This window comes from Equus quagga, chromosome 5 (genome assembly GCF_021613505.1).
Source record: "Equus quagga isolate Etosha38 chromosome 5, UCLA_HA_Equagga_1.0, whole genome shotgun sequence".
Lineage (NCBI taxonomy): Eukaryota > Metazoa > Chordata > Mammalia > Perissodactyla > Equidae > Equus > Equus quagga.
The window spans coordinates 42,942,681-42,959,393 of record NC_060271.1 but is presented as its reverse complement, the minus strand read 5'-3'; the positions used below and the strand labels follow the sequence as shown (position 1 = coordinate 42,959,393).

At 44.8% G+C, this 16,713-nt stretch overlaps 2 protein-coding genes across 7 annotated transcripts in view; one reads left to right on the top strand and one right to left on the bottom strand.

The window, feature by feature from the left end:
- Positions 1-12,353, bottom strand: part of TNFRSF9 (TNF receptor superfamily member 9) — a 32,305-nt gene extending 19,952 nt beyond the window's left edge. Inside the window, exons 1-4 of one of the 5 annotated variants that reach the window (XM_046661683.1) lie at positions 12,166-12,353; positions 6,031-6,244; positions 5,431-5,518; positions 3,411-3,488 (exon numbers count right to left, since the gene is read on the bottom strand). The gene's annotated coding sequence lies outside the window, so the exon portion shown is untranslated. Of the gene's footprint in view, positions 1-3,410; positions 3,504-5,430; positions 5,519-6,030; positions 6,245-7,176; positions 7,547-12,165 lie in introns of those variants that run through there. The other 4 variants (XM_046661682.1, XM_046661680.1, XM_046661686.1 and 1 more) reach the window with 4 other exon arrangements.
- Positions 12,354-12,528: 175 nt separating this feature from the next.
- PARK7 (Parkinsonism associated deglycase) overlaps positions 12,529-16,713 on the top strand; it is a 16,911-nt gene continuing 12,726 nt past the window's right edge. Inside the window, exons 1-3 of one of the 2 annotated variants that reach the window (XM_046662797.1) lie at positions 12,529-12,682; positions 13,650-13,762; positions 15,123-15,224. In XM_046662797.1, coding sequence (XP_046518753.1) covers positions 13,673-13,762; positions 15,123-15,224 — 192 coding nt within the window. In that variant the 5' untranslated portion in view covers positions 12,529-12,682; positions 13,650-13,672. Of the gene's footprint in view, positions 12,683-13,645; positions 13,763-15,122; positions 15,225-16,713 lie in introns of both variants that reach the window. The other variant, XM_046662796.1, reaches the window with a different exon arrangement.

The following is a 16,713-nucleotide window of genomic DNA, read 5'->3' as shown; positions in this document are numbered from 1 at the left end:
GTTAGCAGTTATCAAATTTGCTCACTATTTCTCCCTGGTCACACTATCTCTATGTGATACCCACTTATATGTTAATGACTCATAAATACTTACCTCCAACTTCAAACCACCTCTAACACCATGGAGCACACAGGGCAAGAGTGTAAATGGCCCCTGTGACATACGTCCAAATATTTAGAAGTTACCCATCAAGCTAAATATACTGTTAAATAAAATATGTTCCATCCAGGGCAGAGCCCCACAAATCACAAACACACACAATTAACAATTGGTTGTCTCCGTGACAGGGGATCTGGTGCTTCACGCTAACTTAGAGGACACATAACACAGGCAGTCCCCAGGTAAGCACTTCCCACAGCTCTTGTTCTGTGTCCTACAAACACCTCTGTGCTGTGCTACTGCCAAAGAGAGAAGTGCGGCCTCAGAGCGCAGGGAGAGTATAAAGCCACAGAAGGGCTGGGACAGGGAAAAGGCACATTAATCTGCCAAATCCTCCTCAGATACTTCGGATGTAACAGATTCTTGCATAATCTATTATTATGTAAGAATATCACAGAAAGTATAGTTTCCCAGAAGTCCCAATTGTCCATTTTCTTCATCCTATTCATGTTCCCGCTTGCGGTTCTGGAAGTCCTTGTGAATTAGCATGGAGTTCACAACAGTTGCACAGGAAGTCTGAGGAACACCTTGCAATGTTAAACAATTTGTATTACTCTTAAATATGCATATAGGTAGCATGCAGCATGAGAACTCTAATACCTGTTCTTTACTAGAATCAACCAGAAGGACATTGAACCCAGGATTGCAAACCATTTTAATTTTTATAAAAACATTTAAATTTCAAAAACTAAAAAGTCTCAGGTATATTTAAACAATTTTAGATATTTGATATTTATCAATTATGCTTTTAAAATTTGAATAGATAATTTAGAAACTTTTAGAAGAAAAACAACTTTTTAAAAAATTATTTTATTGGGGTCATATTGGCTTACAACACTGTGTAAATTTCAGTGTTCACCGACAGTCCAGTTTTTATCTGTCACCATATCTATATATATATATGTCCCTTTCCCCTTTCCCCCTCTCCCTACCCTCTTCTCCTCTGGGAACTACTAATCTGTTCTCCTTATCTATGTGTTTTTATCTTCCACATGAGTGAAATCATATGGTATTTGCCTTTTTCTGTGTGACATTTTACTTAGCATAACATCCTCAAGGTCCATCCATGTTGTCGCAAATGGCACAATTTTGTCTTTTTTATGGCTGAGTAGTAGTCTACTGTGTATATATACCACATCTTCTTCATCCATTCATCCATTCATGGGCACTTGGGTTGCTTCCATGTCTTGGCTATTGTGAATAATGCTGCAATGAACATAGGGGTGGACAAATCTTTTTGAATTAGTGATTTCATGTTCTTCGGATCAACATGCAGGAGTGAAATAGCTGGATCATATGGCATTTCTATTTTTAATTTTTTGAGAAATCTCCATACTGTTTTCCCATAGTGGCTGCACAAGCTTGCAGTTCCGCTAGCAGCAAACAACGGTTCCCTTTTCTCTATATCCTCTCCAACGCTAGTTAATTGTACTTGTCTTGTAATTGTCTTGTTAATTAAACCCATTCTAACGGGTGTGAGGTGATATCTCACTGTAGTTTTGATTTGCATTTCCCTAATAATTAGTGATGTTGAACATCTTTTCATGAGCCTGTTGGCCATCTGTGTATCTTCTTTGGAAAAATGTCTGTTCATATCCTCTGCCCATTTTTTGATTGGGTTGTTTGTTTTTTTGTTGTTGAGTTGTACGAGTTCTTTATATATTTTGGAAATTAACCCCTTGTTGGATATATGATTTGCAAATATTTTTTCCCAGTTGGTCGGTTGTCTTCATTTTGTTGATGGTTTCCTTTGCCTTATAGAAGCTTTTTAATCTGATATAGCCTCATTTGTTTATTTTTTCTTTTGTTTCCCTGGCCGGAGCAGACATGGTATTTGAAAAGATACTGCTAAAACCGATGTCAAAGAGTGTACCGGCTATATTTTCTTTTAGGAGTTTTATGGTTTCAAGTCTTACATTCAAATCTTTAATCCACTTTTTTTTTTTTAAGATTGGCACCTGAGCTAACAACTGCTGCCCATCTTTTTTTTCCTGCTTTTTCTCCCCAAATCCCCCGAGTACATAGCTGTACATTTTTTTAGTTGTGGGTCCTTCTAGTTGTCACATGTGCAATGCTGCCTCAGCATGGCCTGATGAGCAGTGCCATGTCTGTGCCCAGGATTCAAATCAGTGAAACCCCAGGCCACCAAAGTGGAGTGCGCGAACTTAACCACTCAGCCACGGGGTGGGCCCCCTTTAATCCATTTTGAGTTAATTTTTGTGTATAGTGTAAGATATTGGTCTCCTTTCGTTCTTTTGCATGTGGCTGTCCAGTTTTCCCAACATCATTTATTGAAGAGACTTTCCATTCTCCGTTATATGTTCTCGGCTCCTTTGTAGAAGATCAGGTGTCCATACATGTATGGTTTTATTTCTGGGCTTTCAATTCTGTTCCACTGATCTATGTGTCTATTTTTTTGCCAGTACTAAGCTGTTTTGATTACTATAGCTTTGTAGTATATTTTGAAGTCAGGGATTGTGATGCCTCCAGCTTTGTTCTTTTTTCTCAGGATTTTTTTGGCTACTAGGGGCCTTTTGTTGTTCCATATAAATTTTAGGATTCTTTGTGTTATTTCCATGAAGAATGTCACTGGGATTCTGAGCAGTGTGTAGGTCCACTCCCGGGATCCGAACCCACAAACCCCAGGCTGCCGAAGCAGAGCACACCAACTTAACCACTACACCATGGGCCAGCCCCTAAAAACAATAATTTTTGATTTTGTCATTTTGAAGATTTTTCTGTTGAAGTAGGAGAACAGAACACATTTAACATTTCTTTAGTTTGATTTGCCACTTTTAAATATGCAGACATATATGATCTCCATTTCTACACTTGCTTCAGGCCGCACAAGTGTTAGTGAAGGTGTTGAGAGGCATGTAGTGGGCATTCGAGAAACCATTATTGAAGAATGAATGAATGAATGAATTTGTTAACTCCAGTCTCACAGTCTGCCTACCTCAAGACCTACTGTTTTAGTTCTTGCCCTCCTCCTTGGGAAATCACTGGTATGTATACCCAACCCAAGCTGTGCAGTTGCCCTTTCTCAGGCCTCACATAAAACACTTCTCTGCTAATGGTGACAGTACTAGGGGTTTCCTACGTGCAAGGCACCGTTGCATGTGTTTAGTTTCCTCAGTCACACCTTACAACAGTCTTCATCCCTGCGATGAGGAAGCTAGAGCACAGAGAACCTGGGCAGCACGCCCAATGTCACCAGGTTGGTGATGAGGAGAGAAAAGGTTCCAACTCACCTGTCTGGCCCCAGAGCCCATACTCTTCCCAAGGGCTCTCATCGTTTCTGTGCCCAGGACCCTTCCTCTTGTGGACCCCTTGCAAAATAATGTCTTAAGTTTGTAAAACATAATACAAAGGATTACAAAGGAAACCAATTGTATTGAAATACACTTACCAAACATTTAAAAAAAATTGTGATGTGGGAATATATGTACTTCTTCATTAACACATACCTGTCATAATTTCAAATTAATCATGAGTATAAATGATATTTCAGAGTACCTGTGAGAACTGTAATGCGATACAAAAATAACTGATTTCTATTGGTGCAACACCACAGGTACTGTGCCTTCGGCCAGGCTTTGTAAATTTTTAAATTCGAGATTGAAGGAAGTGCTAGCTGTCCATTAGAGGTTAGTGAAAATAAAAGATGTAATTTTCCCCATCCAAGTTCACAGACCTCTGAATTTTATCTGTGCCCCTTGGGCATCTGTGGACCCCAAGATCACAACCCCTGTACCAAGTTTCTTCGCTGCCATTCATGCATTCATGCTAAGATAAATGTCTTGTTTTGAGATATATAATCAATGCTTAAAATTGTTTTAGCTCTGGGAATTTGCTTTTACTCCAAGAAGAGCTATTTGGACTTTGATTATTTCTTCTTTTGAATCTTTCTATTAGATCTTGTCACTTTATCCTAAGCAAAAATGCTATCTATATAATTTCTATCCCTCATCATCTTCATCCAGATGGCACATTTTTAAGGTACACTGCTTTCTATGTTCCTCTCCGTGGGCCCTTCATCACTGAATTAAACAGATTGTGACTACTGATAAATAAATGTTTCTCATACAGTACTTAATAATAGTTAATACTCATGGGTTGCTTCCTGCACTGGAGATGTTATGCTTAGCACATTAAACATTTTATTTAGCCTCTTATCAATTCTATATGGTAAGAAGTATTGTTACTATCCTAATGTTAAAGAAACAGAAGCTGAGAGAGTTCAAGTAACTGAGCCAAGTATTAATGGCAGCATTTGAGTGTTTACCACAGGCCAGTGTTCTAGCTTCACCTCCATTAACTCCTTCCATCCTCACAGTAACTCTTTGAGGGGACCCCTGTTTTATAGATGGGGAAGCTGAGGCACGAAGCATAAGTAATGTGTTCAGGGTCTCTTAGCGAGCATGCGGCAGAGCTGGGCTTAAACCCAGACAGGCCAGAATCACTGTGCACATATCTTCCCACCACAAACACCGCCACATTTAAAGAACAGAGAAAGCAGGGATGGAACCCAGGTCTGCTTATTCCAAGGCCACCTTCACATTTGGCCAAGTTATGACTAACTGAGGAGCTACTCGTAATGGAGCTACTCATGCCTGTGAATGAATAACAAGATGTGTTGACTCAGCAGCCTAGAGTGAGACCGCCAATTAAGTGGTTTGAGAGCTGAATCGGAAACCACATTCGATCTCATCTACGTGAATGATTGCCAAGAAACTGACAATTTAAACTTTAAATAATTTAAACTTTGTAACATCAACAAAAGTTACGAAGAGCAGAATGATAGCCCATGGTAGCCACTTTTTCCAGGGAGGCCAGACTAACTAAAAAGAAATTTTTTTAAGAGCATGTAATAAAAAACTATTATGTAAACAAGTGTTCTGTATTTTTAAGTTCTGTTGGACAGAGATAGCTGCCACATGCCACCAAGGGGAAAATGTTCTTTGGGCTGCAAGTACAACTATGATCAAAGCAAAATCACCCCAAAAAGTAACATTACCCTGAAGTTTATGACTTCGTGCTGAAGGCCAGGTTCCGCCTGGGGGCCTACCGGCTCCCTATCCCTAGCATTCACCTTACCCCTTGGGAAGGAAAGTGCTATTAAAATTAGTATACAAATTTATCTGATTATTTCATAAACTCAACTTTTGTCAACTAATATTCAAGTATTTTTCCTCCAAATAAAAGGAAGCAACATCAGGGGATGGATGTTCTTTCCTTCTGGACTTTTTAATAGTGGTCAGTATTACTTACCAAATAATTCCACTCATGTGTCAATCCATTTCTTCCTCCACAAAATCTGCCCCTTCTTCTTCTGGGTTTCCATTATAAGAAAACATCCCTGCATAAAGCATTGGTTTTCATTAGGATGTTTTTCAGTTACATGTCACTGCACTAAATAAGGTTTCCAATGAACATGCGTGTAAGTTGTGAACATATATGCCTACTGGGTCCATCCCCCTCAAGCAATTTCCAACTTTCATTGTCACTCTCATTAAATTATTCTCTATCGCTTATCAATTCAATTAAATCCAGTTCCACAAGCATTCACTGGCTGGCGAAGACGTGTGTACCTGACCTGCCCCGTGTACTTCTCCCATTCTGCGTCCTACTCTCCCATCCAGCCTGAATCCCTTGCTGTTCTTTAACATACCAAACACACTCCTGCTTCAGCCTGGTACTTAGCTGCTCTCTCATCTAAAACACCCTACCTCCCGTTTCTATGACTTGTTCCCTCCTCTTATTCAGGTTTCCTCCTCAGTAGGAAGCCTTCCTTGCCCACTCTCTAAAGAGCACCCCCCCTCCCCGTTATTCTCCATCTCCTTTCCCTTCCTTCATGGCACATATTACTACCTGGCACGTAGAGCTATTTCTGCATCGGCCGATTGCTGTCTTCTCCCCACTAGAACATAAGCTCCAGAAGAGGGGACATGGTTTTTTCCCTGCTGTATCCCCGGCACGCAGAGCAGGGCTGGGCACATGACAGGCACTCTGAGTGCTTCCTGAATGAGTTTTCTGTCTTGCGAGGCATGTATAGATAATGCGCCATCCTGACAGCCTTCACAGCCTAGGGAGGAATGGAGAAGTTATACAAATAACTAAGATAAGGCCTCACAGCCTTACAGATGCTACAACAGGACAAAGTGCTCTGGGAATAGTTTCCTGGAGGGACTGGCACTGCAACTGGGTTTTGCAGGATGGATAGAACAATGAAAGGCTGCCATGGAAGCAGAGGGCATTCCAGTTAGGGGAAGTGTTACGCCCAAGCAGGAGGGAGCCAAGGGACAGGTGTGTCCCAGTAACCCAGGAAATGAGGTGGGGGGGGGGGGGAGTAAGAGGCAACAAGTGGAAGACAGGGAGGAGATGTTCGAGCCGCAGGCTGGAGGGATCCGAACGTCCGTCCTTGGCAGGGCGGCCGTGGATCTTAACCCCACAGAGGAGGGCACGGCCGAGGCTGGCACATCACGGAGCCACGCAGACCTGCAGAAGGCCTCCGAGAGATCCTACTCCCACCGTGGGCGCAGCCACCGCTTAACGACCCGCAGGGTGACCGGGCCTCAAGGAAAGACATGGACAGGAGAGACGGCCACAGGGCAGGGGCGGGGTCAGGAGAGTCCTGCGGCGTGGGCGTCGCCATGCAGGCTGGAACACGGATTCCTCTGCCCAGCGAGGGCACTGCGGGGCGGCTCCCGGACCACGGCGTGTCCCCAGGAGCACCGGAACCTGCGGACATCGTGGGAGCAGAGCCGGAGCAGAGGGTGCCGGCAGGAGCAGCCGGGAGGGCCGCGACCTCCCAGGCCCTCCGAGCCCGCCGTCCACTGAGGCCACAGGCCCGCTTGCACTACCAACGAAAGGTGTTCTGAAGCCCTTGAGAAGCCAGGACGGAGCGCTAACCCGAGGCTAATTTCTGGAATCAGTGCCGCGCGGGGCACCAACACTTTTCCGCAAAACACCTGCGGGAAGCGAGAAACCAACGAGGCACGCGGAGGCTTTCCCAACCTGCCACCGAAGAGGCGAGGACCATACTGGACACGGCAGAGACCGGACTGAGATTCTTCCCAACGCCCAAGGCGCGGGGACCTCGGGCACGGTCACTGTCGTCGTGCCCTCGCGCATCCCTGTCTTCGGCCACCAGCCAGCCGGGAGGAGGAGGTGGGCAGCGGCCACTTCCTGCCTCGCACTCGCAAGCTTCCCCGGAAGCGCGCAGGGTCGCTGAGGTGAGGGGGCGGTGGCCTCAGGATGGCGGGGACCCTGACGTGACTGGCCGCGTCGTTCCACACTTCCCGTCGCCCACCAGGGGGCCGCTCCCGGCCGCCGCGAACGTGCAGCGGCGCCCACCGCGGCCTGCTCGTGCGCGGCGCGCGGGCGGCTGGGAACGCGCCTCGCCCCGCCCCCTGCGCCGCGGGCGGCCAATCCGGTCGCCGCCCGGGGCCGCGCGCCCCGGCGGCGAAAGGGGCTCTTACGTCACTGCGGGTGGGCAGGTCCACTTTCGGCGCCCGGCCGCCCGTGGGAGTGGTGCCGGGTGGCCCACGCTTGGGGGGCTTTTCGCACGGGGTGGGAGCAGACGTGAACCATCCCCGGGGCCCCTCACGGACGTCGGTGTCAGAATTTCCCTCCTTGCGCCCGTCCTGCCTCAAATGTCAGGGTTCGCCCACTCTTCTCCTGTCTCACCGACCTAACCTTTCGGGGGCTCCGGAGGGGAAATTCATCGTTTCTGCCGGACCTCCCTAGAGCGTGCCCTGAACCCAGCCCTTTAGTGGATGGTGAAAAATACATTCATTGAAGGCCCCAGACAGCTTCCTTCTGCCCAATAACCTCAATTTATTCTCCCCCTCCCTTAGTAAATAGAAAACAAGTGAAAATAATGTTAACTTCCCTGCTGCACATAAAATTGCTCATTCACCGCCTGGTGAAATGAATTTGATGTAGGCAATAAGATTAAAATAGGAATAAGAAGGGCCAGCCCGTGGCCGAGTGGTTAAAGACCTGCATGCTCCACTTAGGTTCGGATCCTAGGTAGGGACCTACTCCACTCATCAGCCATGCAGTGGAGGCATCCCGCATGCAAAGTAGAGGAACACTGGCACACATGTTAGCTCAGGGCAAATCTTCCTCACACCCACAAAAAAAATAGGAGTAAGAAATTGGTTGAAATCACATGGTAAACTGTAGAGTTCTACAAATGTAAAGTATTAATCTATAACCATAGAGGAAGGAACATCTTATAGGGTGATATCAGGATAATACTTAAGTATTGAGCACCTTCTGTGTGCCAAGGACTGCAGTAGATGCCAGGGATTCACCAGTGACCAAGACAGGAAGGGCCTATCATGGAGTTCACAGGATTAAGGGGAGACAGACAGTAAATAAGTAAACAAAAGACAAGAAAATGCTAGAATAAGTGCTATCAATGAAATAAACGGATATATCCATAGAAAATGAATTCGTTAATAACATGAAATGCAAGATATAAGTGACCCATAAAAAATAATAAATAATCTGATAGCAGTTTCTTTGCTATTTATTGTGATCAGGCTAATTCTGTGGAGAATTGCTTTCTGGGACCAAGATCAGAAGGGCCATGGGTGGCTGCTGCCAATGTAGGGGCGGCAAAAACTTTACATCTACCTTCTTAGGGTCTTTGGCTGGGCCTGAGAATTCAATTGACATAAAAAAGATTGACAGGAGAAAAGCATGGACATTTATTTAATGTGTTTTACTGTGACCTTGGAGTCTTCAGAAGGAAGCAAAGACCCAAAGAAGTGGCAAAACCTAAATGCTTATACACTGGGTTGAACAAAAAGTGGCAATTGCAATTGTGGAAAAGTAACTAAAATAAAATGAGGAGACTTAAGGAAGATGAGAGTTATTTTAACAAGGTCTCTTTGTACATATTCTACCAGACTTAACTCCCTCTCTGGTGATAAGAATGTTTCTTTCCTCCCGGCATAGGGAGGGCAGTTCTCATATGAGAGTTTCATGTTCTGCTTTCAGGAAGAAAAAGTGGGAATCAGAGTGCCCTGCTTAAAGATGTTGTTTTCCAAATGCCTTTAACTCAAAATAATCAATATGCTAAGGCGGCATATTTAGAAGTGGCATGTCTTGAACTCCTTCGCTGACATTATCAACAACATTTCTCCATTGTTGAATTGTGAGGGCCACAAGGCAGAACAGTACCTCTTAATGAAACGTTGCAACTGCTGCAAGAAACTGACAATTTTAAGCTCCTTGAAAATAGTCTTTTAGTTTGTACTTCCCACAATGCCCAAAGACTTGTCAAATATTGAATATAAAATGTAGTGGTTGGATGGGGTTGTCCGACATGGAAATAAGGGACTGAACTAAGAGGTGTCAATATTTTCTGGTAAATGGTTTAACTTTTTGGCTTTGTTCTATAAATATGTGATGAGAAATAGGTATGAACTCTCAAGTTAAAAGAGTGTCATGACTTGTTAATAAGTAATACTGACAGACTCTATGGTGGGTGGAGTGTGAAATTTGGCATCAGAATATCTGAATTTGACCAAGACTCTGCAGGACTTCATACAGTCATTTCACTCCTCTGGACCTCAACCTCTGCATCTGTGAAATCAAAATTATGTTCAGACCTGCCAGGAAGTCAATCTATAATGTCTACAACCAACAGATGGAAAATATATTTATGTACAGCATTAGCATATTGTTTAAAAACACTGAGAAGATGACCAGAAGCAATAATTTAAAGAGTTGAAAATATTTGCTTCTGGAGAGCAGGGCTGAGGGATAGGAAGGACTGAGTTAGAAGGCTGCTGTTTTTCATTATGAGCCTTTTGATGCAGTATCAGTGAGCTATTGCTGTGTAACACAATCTGAGTACTACAGTCTCCCTTTTAGCTGTGATGATCTGCTTCAGGTACAGGTACAGCTTGGCTGGGGCAGCTCTGTGCCACGTGTTCGTTCTGAAAACCAGGTTGAGAGGGCGGCAGTAACTTCCCTGGGGGAAAGGTCTTTCTTTCCAAGAAGGTGATACAAAACTACAAGAGAGCAAGCCCAATCATCAGGTCAGTGCTTGTCAAAGCTTTGATCAGGTCATGTCTGCTAACATTTCATTAGCCCAAACAAAGGCAACCCCAAAGTCAAGGTGCAGAAGCACCCTTCACTCTTGCAGGTGGAAGAGGAAAGAGTATTTCTGAAAAAATAATCCCATCTACCAGAGTAATATTCGAGTTTTTAAAACTGTGTGCAGTGTATTCATTTGATAAAAACTAACGCTGACTCAGGTCCATTTCAGATCTTGACGGTAATGCAGCTGTCTCAGGAATGTTAACTAGGCTCATTCTTTCACTGCTAAACCATCTGTCTCACCATTTTTATTTTGCTGTGGCTATCTCCTGCTGCAGCAGGCCACCAGCATGGCTGGCTCCTTACAAGAGTTTATTATGGGAACTAGAGCAGAACAGCCTGTCTTCTCTTGGGTTTCCTTCCATTTACCTGAATCCCTCCTTGGTTCTTGAGGTGCACGTCTGACCACTTGCCTCCTCTCCCTGTCTGTCTCTTCTATTTCCCATGCTCCTTCAAAGCTAGAAGGGGGCGTTTTTTGCCTGTCACCTTTGCAAACAGCCAAAGGTGAAGTCATTCCAGAACTCCCAAAACGTTTTCTTCTTAAAATGTGAAATGATTAAAGACATTTAAAATTTTTGCACGAGTGCAGATTATTGCATAAATGAATGTACTTACAATTTTTAAAATTAAATAAAAACCATCTTCACCACCATTGTAAGGACCACGATATATGAAAGTCCTTTGTAAACCAACAAAGAAAATTAACGTTATTTCTTGAAAATAAACGTGTTTTTAATATCTAAATTGAAACTAAACAGTTGAGGGGCTGTGCAGTGGCGTAATGGTTAAGTTCATGCTCTCCACTTTGGTGCCCCACGGTTCACAGGTTCAGATCCTGGGCGTGTACCTGTACCTGAACCCACCACTGGCCAAGCCACGCTGTGGCAGCATCCCACATAAAATAGAGGAAGAATGGCACAAATGTTAACTCACCGCCAATCTTCCTCCCCCACCAAAACAAAACAGAAACACTTGACATCTGCAAAATACTGTTTGATCTCATGTATTACTGGTGAGAGTGCTTGTATGGAGTCGCTCAAATGTATTTCCCACTGGGGAATTTTCCCTCCAGTTATACCTGCACAAGGACAGATGAATGTCATTCAATGCTGTGCTGTCTGTACAGAAAACGACCGGAAATAACCTGTTATCAGTAGGGCACCAGTAAATAAACTGTGAAATATACTCATAATGGCATACTATCTATGGGGGGGGTGGAATGAGGAAGTTCTTTTTGATATGAAAAGATCTCCAAGATCTTCACTTAATAAGGTGGTGGCGGCGGGAGGGGACGTGCGGAACAATGTATACAATCTACTACATTTTTATGAGACAAGGAAAACAAGAGCACGTATTTGTATTTGCTAGTGCTTGCATAAAAAATACTGGAAAGATACCCAAGAAACTAATTATCTGTTACCTGTAGGTGTAGGGGTGGCACTGCATGGAGACAGACAGGAGCCGGTCTACACTTACCACTTCGGTTTTCGAAAGTGGTGCTAGTAGCAATATTCGAAAACTGCTAAAAATACAATTTGAGATTATAATTTCAATAGATTTAATCAAGTACTTGTTAGATTTACGTGCTCGGCACTGCGCCAGCCATGTGGATGCAGAGACAGCACTGGGATCTTTTTAAACTAATACACGTGAAACTACCGCGCCTAACTAATGAGGCGCAAGGGGAGCGGGGCCGACCGTGGGGGAGAGAAGGCGGCGAAGACCGTGAAGACAGAGTCCTAACAGAGCGGAGGCGAAGCGGAGGGGCGTCCAGGAAAGAGGATCAATGCAAAGGGAGACGATGGTGCACAGAGGAAGCGTGAAGGAACTACTCTGGATCGTGACAACACTTGTTTAAAGGAAGCCGCCGCGGGAGACGCATCGCACCTCTGGGCTGTGGCGAACAGCAGGTTAAATCCAGCGGCCGCCGGGGCCAGGCCGGACCGTGCCACTGGCCGGGGGGAGATTTCGTGAGGATGCATGAGTCCACGGGATTCTCGTGGTGATGGGTGTTCCAAGGAACTATCCTAGGCGCACAGTCCGGACGCCGAAAGGCAGGCCGTCCCCCGCGGTTCTCCGAGGTAGGTTCGGCCGGATGTGACGTCACGGACGCGAGCGGTGTGCGTCTGCGCAATGCGGGGGGGTGGGGAGACCTGAGAGCTCGGGCACCGCGCGTCTGCGCAGTGGGGGACTGGAGAGCCGGGCCGGGCGGCGCGAGTCTGCGCAGTTTAGGGGCGTGAGGGAGGCGGGGCAACGCGCGTCTGCGCAGTGCGGGGCTGACGGCTGCGACTCGGACGGTGCGCAGGCGTGGTGCCGTGCCTCGCTGTGTAGGCCGCTTGTGGTTCTGCAGTCCCAGGCGCAGGAGGAGAAGGGTCGCGTCTGTGGGAGGAGAGACGAGCTTCAGGTCGGGCCTGGGAAGCGCGGCGCGTGCGCAGGCCGTGGCGCTGCGGGCGGCGAGGGGGCGCCGGGCTTCCCGGCTGGACAGCCGGTGGGAGGGCACCACCCTCGGGGCTCCCCGAGCCCGCGCAGACCCGAGCCGGGGCCGTGATACTGCGGCTTCCTGCTGCCAGCGCAGCAGCGGCTGTAAAGCTTCCCACATCGTGCACAGGGCACCCCGCCAGATTGGAACTGCTGGTTAAGCGTGTGATTGTGGAAGTGGACTTATTAAAATCGATTTTGCATGATCGGCAAACTCCAGAAAATAGTCTAAAAACTATTCAGACCCTGGTTTAGCAGCTCTTGTTTACGATGAGGACTAAGTGTAAAGAGAGAGAATTTGGTTGGGTTGAGTTTGGTGAAGGGAATTCCCGTCTTTCTCCGTTATAAAAAAAAGTGTGCAGATATTTAGCACTGTTAACTCCCTCCAAATTTTTAGTACCATTATTGGAACTAAAAAAATCCCCTCCAAAAATCTTACAGGCTAATTGCTAAAGACCGTGTATTTTGCTTTTTGCCCATGAAATTGTTGAGTCGTTTCTGTATGAAATAGTGCTTCAAAAAAGACGATGTTTTATCTCCCCGCATTGTGTGAAATTCGAGGCCCATGTACTTGTGTTTTAGGAAACCTCATTTGCGCTATATTATTAGAAATTGAATTTTAAGAAACATGGTAAAAGGAAATCTAAACAATACTAACACGCCTTAGCAACCTGTGTTTTCATCTCAAAAGTACAGCGGTTGAAATTGTACTTTGTAAGCCACTATTAACCTAAAATGCTTTTTTCAGCTTCAGTTGTGTTGTCTATCAGAACCTTTTCCCTGGGAGGCACTTAGTTACTCTGCTTAAAAATGTTCCTCAACTTAAATTTTGGGCCTCTTCCAGGGTTGCAGTGAAAGTGTTTTGAAAATCCTTTTTTCTTTTTTTTAGTAAGTCTTTAAAAAGTGCAACATCAAAATGGCTTCAAAAAGAGCTCTGGTCATCCTGGCTAAAGGGGCAGAAGAGATGGAGACGGTCATCCCTGTAGATGTCATGAGACGAGCTGGAGTAAGTCCCCTGACATTTTCTAGCCCTCCTCCCCTTTACAACATTCTTGGGTTTTTAAAAGTCATTTTGAATAAAACATTCAATGTACTTTGTGAAATATTCAAACGTACACAAAAGTAGAGAGGCCATATAACAATAATTACTTATTTATCCATTGTCCACATGTAACACTTGTTAACATTTTGCCGTATTTCTTTCAGATCCATTTCTTGAAGAACAAATGCTTTAAAGAAGTAAAGCATTGCAAAGCCCTCTTTGTAAATGTCCTCTTTGTAAATGAAAAATCCTATTCCCCTTCTTCTGGCCCAGAGATAACTGCTGTCCTCACACTGATGTGTATCCATCCCATGAATGTCTTTAAAGTAGTATTAGACTGTAGTTCTCATTCTGCGTGTCTGTATTATATATCTCTATATCTGTCTGTAACCATAGTGGAGACTTAAATAGCACATACTAGTGGCATTCTAAGCACTTATATAAACTTGTTTAAATGTTACAACAGTCCTATGAGTTATTGCCATTCTCATTTTACAGTTGAAGAAACTGAGGCACAGAGACACCCAGTAAAGTGCCCACACTGTAGAGTTAGTGAGTAGAAGAGCTGGTACTCAGACGTGGCACTCTGGCCCCTGAGTCTGTGAACCTGACATTCCTCTGGTTCTCATAAGTGGAGATTTGTGTAGATCCAGTTTGTGTATTTAAAATTGCTGTTTAGTATTGCACTGTGGGGATATGCCACAATCCATTCTTCTGTTACATTGTTTCATGGCATTACAGTACTGTAATAGTCTTGTGGAAGTTTTTCCAGGCTCTGTGCCTAAAAGTGGAATTGCTAGGCCAAAGGACAGTCCATAATTGGTATTACTAGATTTTGTCAAATGACTCTTCAAGAAGCTACCAACGTGTGGCCCATCAGCATTGTAGGAAAATTCCCCTTTTTCCAGTACCGGCTCTTGGTACTGTCAACTTTGTAAATTTTTGCAAGAAAAAGTAATATATTGCTGTTTTAACTTGCATTTCTGCCTTAAGAAAATACCATAAGTTTTAATGGCAACAATAATTTTGCAAGATGGATTATTAGTAAGATGATCATGTTTTATTACCCAAACCAGAACACGTGGGGGAAAGGACACTAACCAGACAGGGTGCCAGGACAGCATCTGTACACCAGGACTCTCCCAGGCAAATCGGGACAGACCTAGTTATTAAATATATTTAGCCGACTTATTAGCTTAAAGTCAGCGTGGTTTTGTTACAGTATTTCCTGCCAAGTTATTTTAAAACACAGGACAGCTGTGAAATGTTACTCTAAACTTATGTTTCAGTGTTCTTAAATATCATGATGACATCTTTTCCTTAGATTAAGGTCACCATCGCGGGTCTGGCTGGAAAAGACCCAGTACAGTGTAGCCGAGATGTTGTCATTTGTCCTGATGCCAGTCTGGAAGATGCAAAGAAACAGGTTTGTTCTCCATACTTGGAATTATTCGTTCCTGTGGCTTTATCAGTTTCTTGAAAAGTCTTTTGACTGCCTCTAAGGCTGTGGTGAGCACAGACTTATTTTAAGAAAGTTACTTTGCTTAGATGTCTTCCCCACTAGACGAAGCCCTGGGCAGTTGAGGATTTTGCTTTTCCCACGCTGTGTCCGTGGAACCTGGCAGTTGCCTGATAGCACACGTGCTCAGTGAGGGGGTGGGTGGGTGTGGATGGGGCACTTCATCAGGATTCTTCTGGCTTACGCAGGCAGGCTTGCCTCCTGTTATAACTTGGTTACCTGCTCTGAGAGAAGCAACTGCCACGTTGCCCATTCATTTCTTGTTTTTTATTCAAAAACTGCTCTTTACTTTTTCTTTTTCACTGACACAGACGGAGTTGTGTGACTCATTTTATGTGGAACACTCATACTTGATTAGTGGTTGGATTAAGGGAGGAGTAAGAGTTCTACTTAAATTGTGTCGGTTTTTCAGTATCTTTAGAATTACGGTTCTCACCTTTGAGGGTAACCAACACTTTTGGGGATCTGTCAAGAGCTGAGGTCCGTTTCCTCAGAAGCATGCCCGCCCACACACACACAGACACTTTTGCACATGCTTTCACAGGGTTCAGGCTTCCCGGGCCAGTGTGACAGGAGTGTGGGCTGTGCCCTTTTGGAACGGAGATGTGGCAGGAGAGGAGGCAGAGCCAGCTCCTGGATGGCCATTTGTGCCCTGCTGGGGAGCCCCAGAGCATGATTCCCCATGCTTGGCTGTCCTTATGCATAGAAAAAAGTGTATCCTTTTCTAGTAAATTCAGGTATTTCAGTGCTACATTGTGGAGAATTCAAATGTTGATAGTGACATAAATTGTTGAAATAGTCTAAATAGTGTGTTAAAAGTGAGAGATAGAAGTAAATATTCCTTCTCTGTTCTTTTTCGTCCTGTGGCATCTGGGTATTTTAGAACAGTAGTTACCTTTTGTGTCTGTTTATTGTTCAGTTCAGATTCTAAAAGGAATGAAAGAAATTCTATACTTAACGTATTTTCTTTTTTTTTTTTAAGATTTTTAAATTTTTCCTTTTTCTCCCCAAAGCCCCCCAGTACATAGTTGTGCATTTTTAGTTGTGGGTCCTTCTAGTTCTGGCATGTGGGACACCACCTCAGCGTGGCCTGATGAGTGGGGCCATGTCTGTGCCCAGGATTCGAACCGGCGAAACCCTGGGCTGCCAAAGCGGAGCACTTAACCACTCGGCCATGGGGCCGGTCCCCATATTTTCTTTTTAGTTTTTAGTTAGGCTTGGTTTTAAAGCAACAGGATGGGGGCTGGCCCAGTGGCACAGCGGTTAAGTTTGCATGTTCCGATTCTTGGTGGCCCGGGGTTCATCGCTTTGGATCCTGGGTGTGGACATGGCACCGCTTGGCAAGCACCATGCTGTGGTGGGGGTCCCACATATAAAGTAGAGGAAGATGGGCACA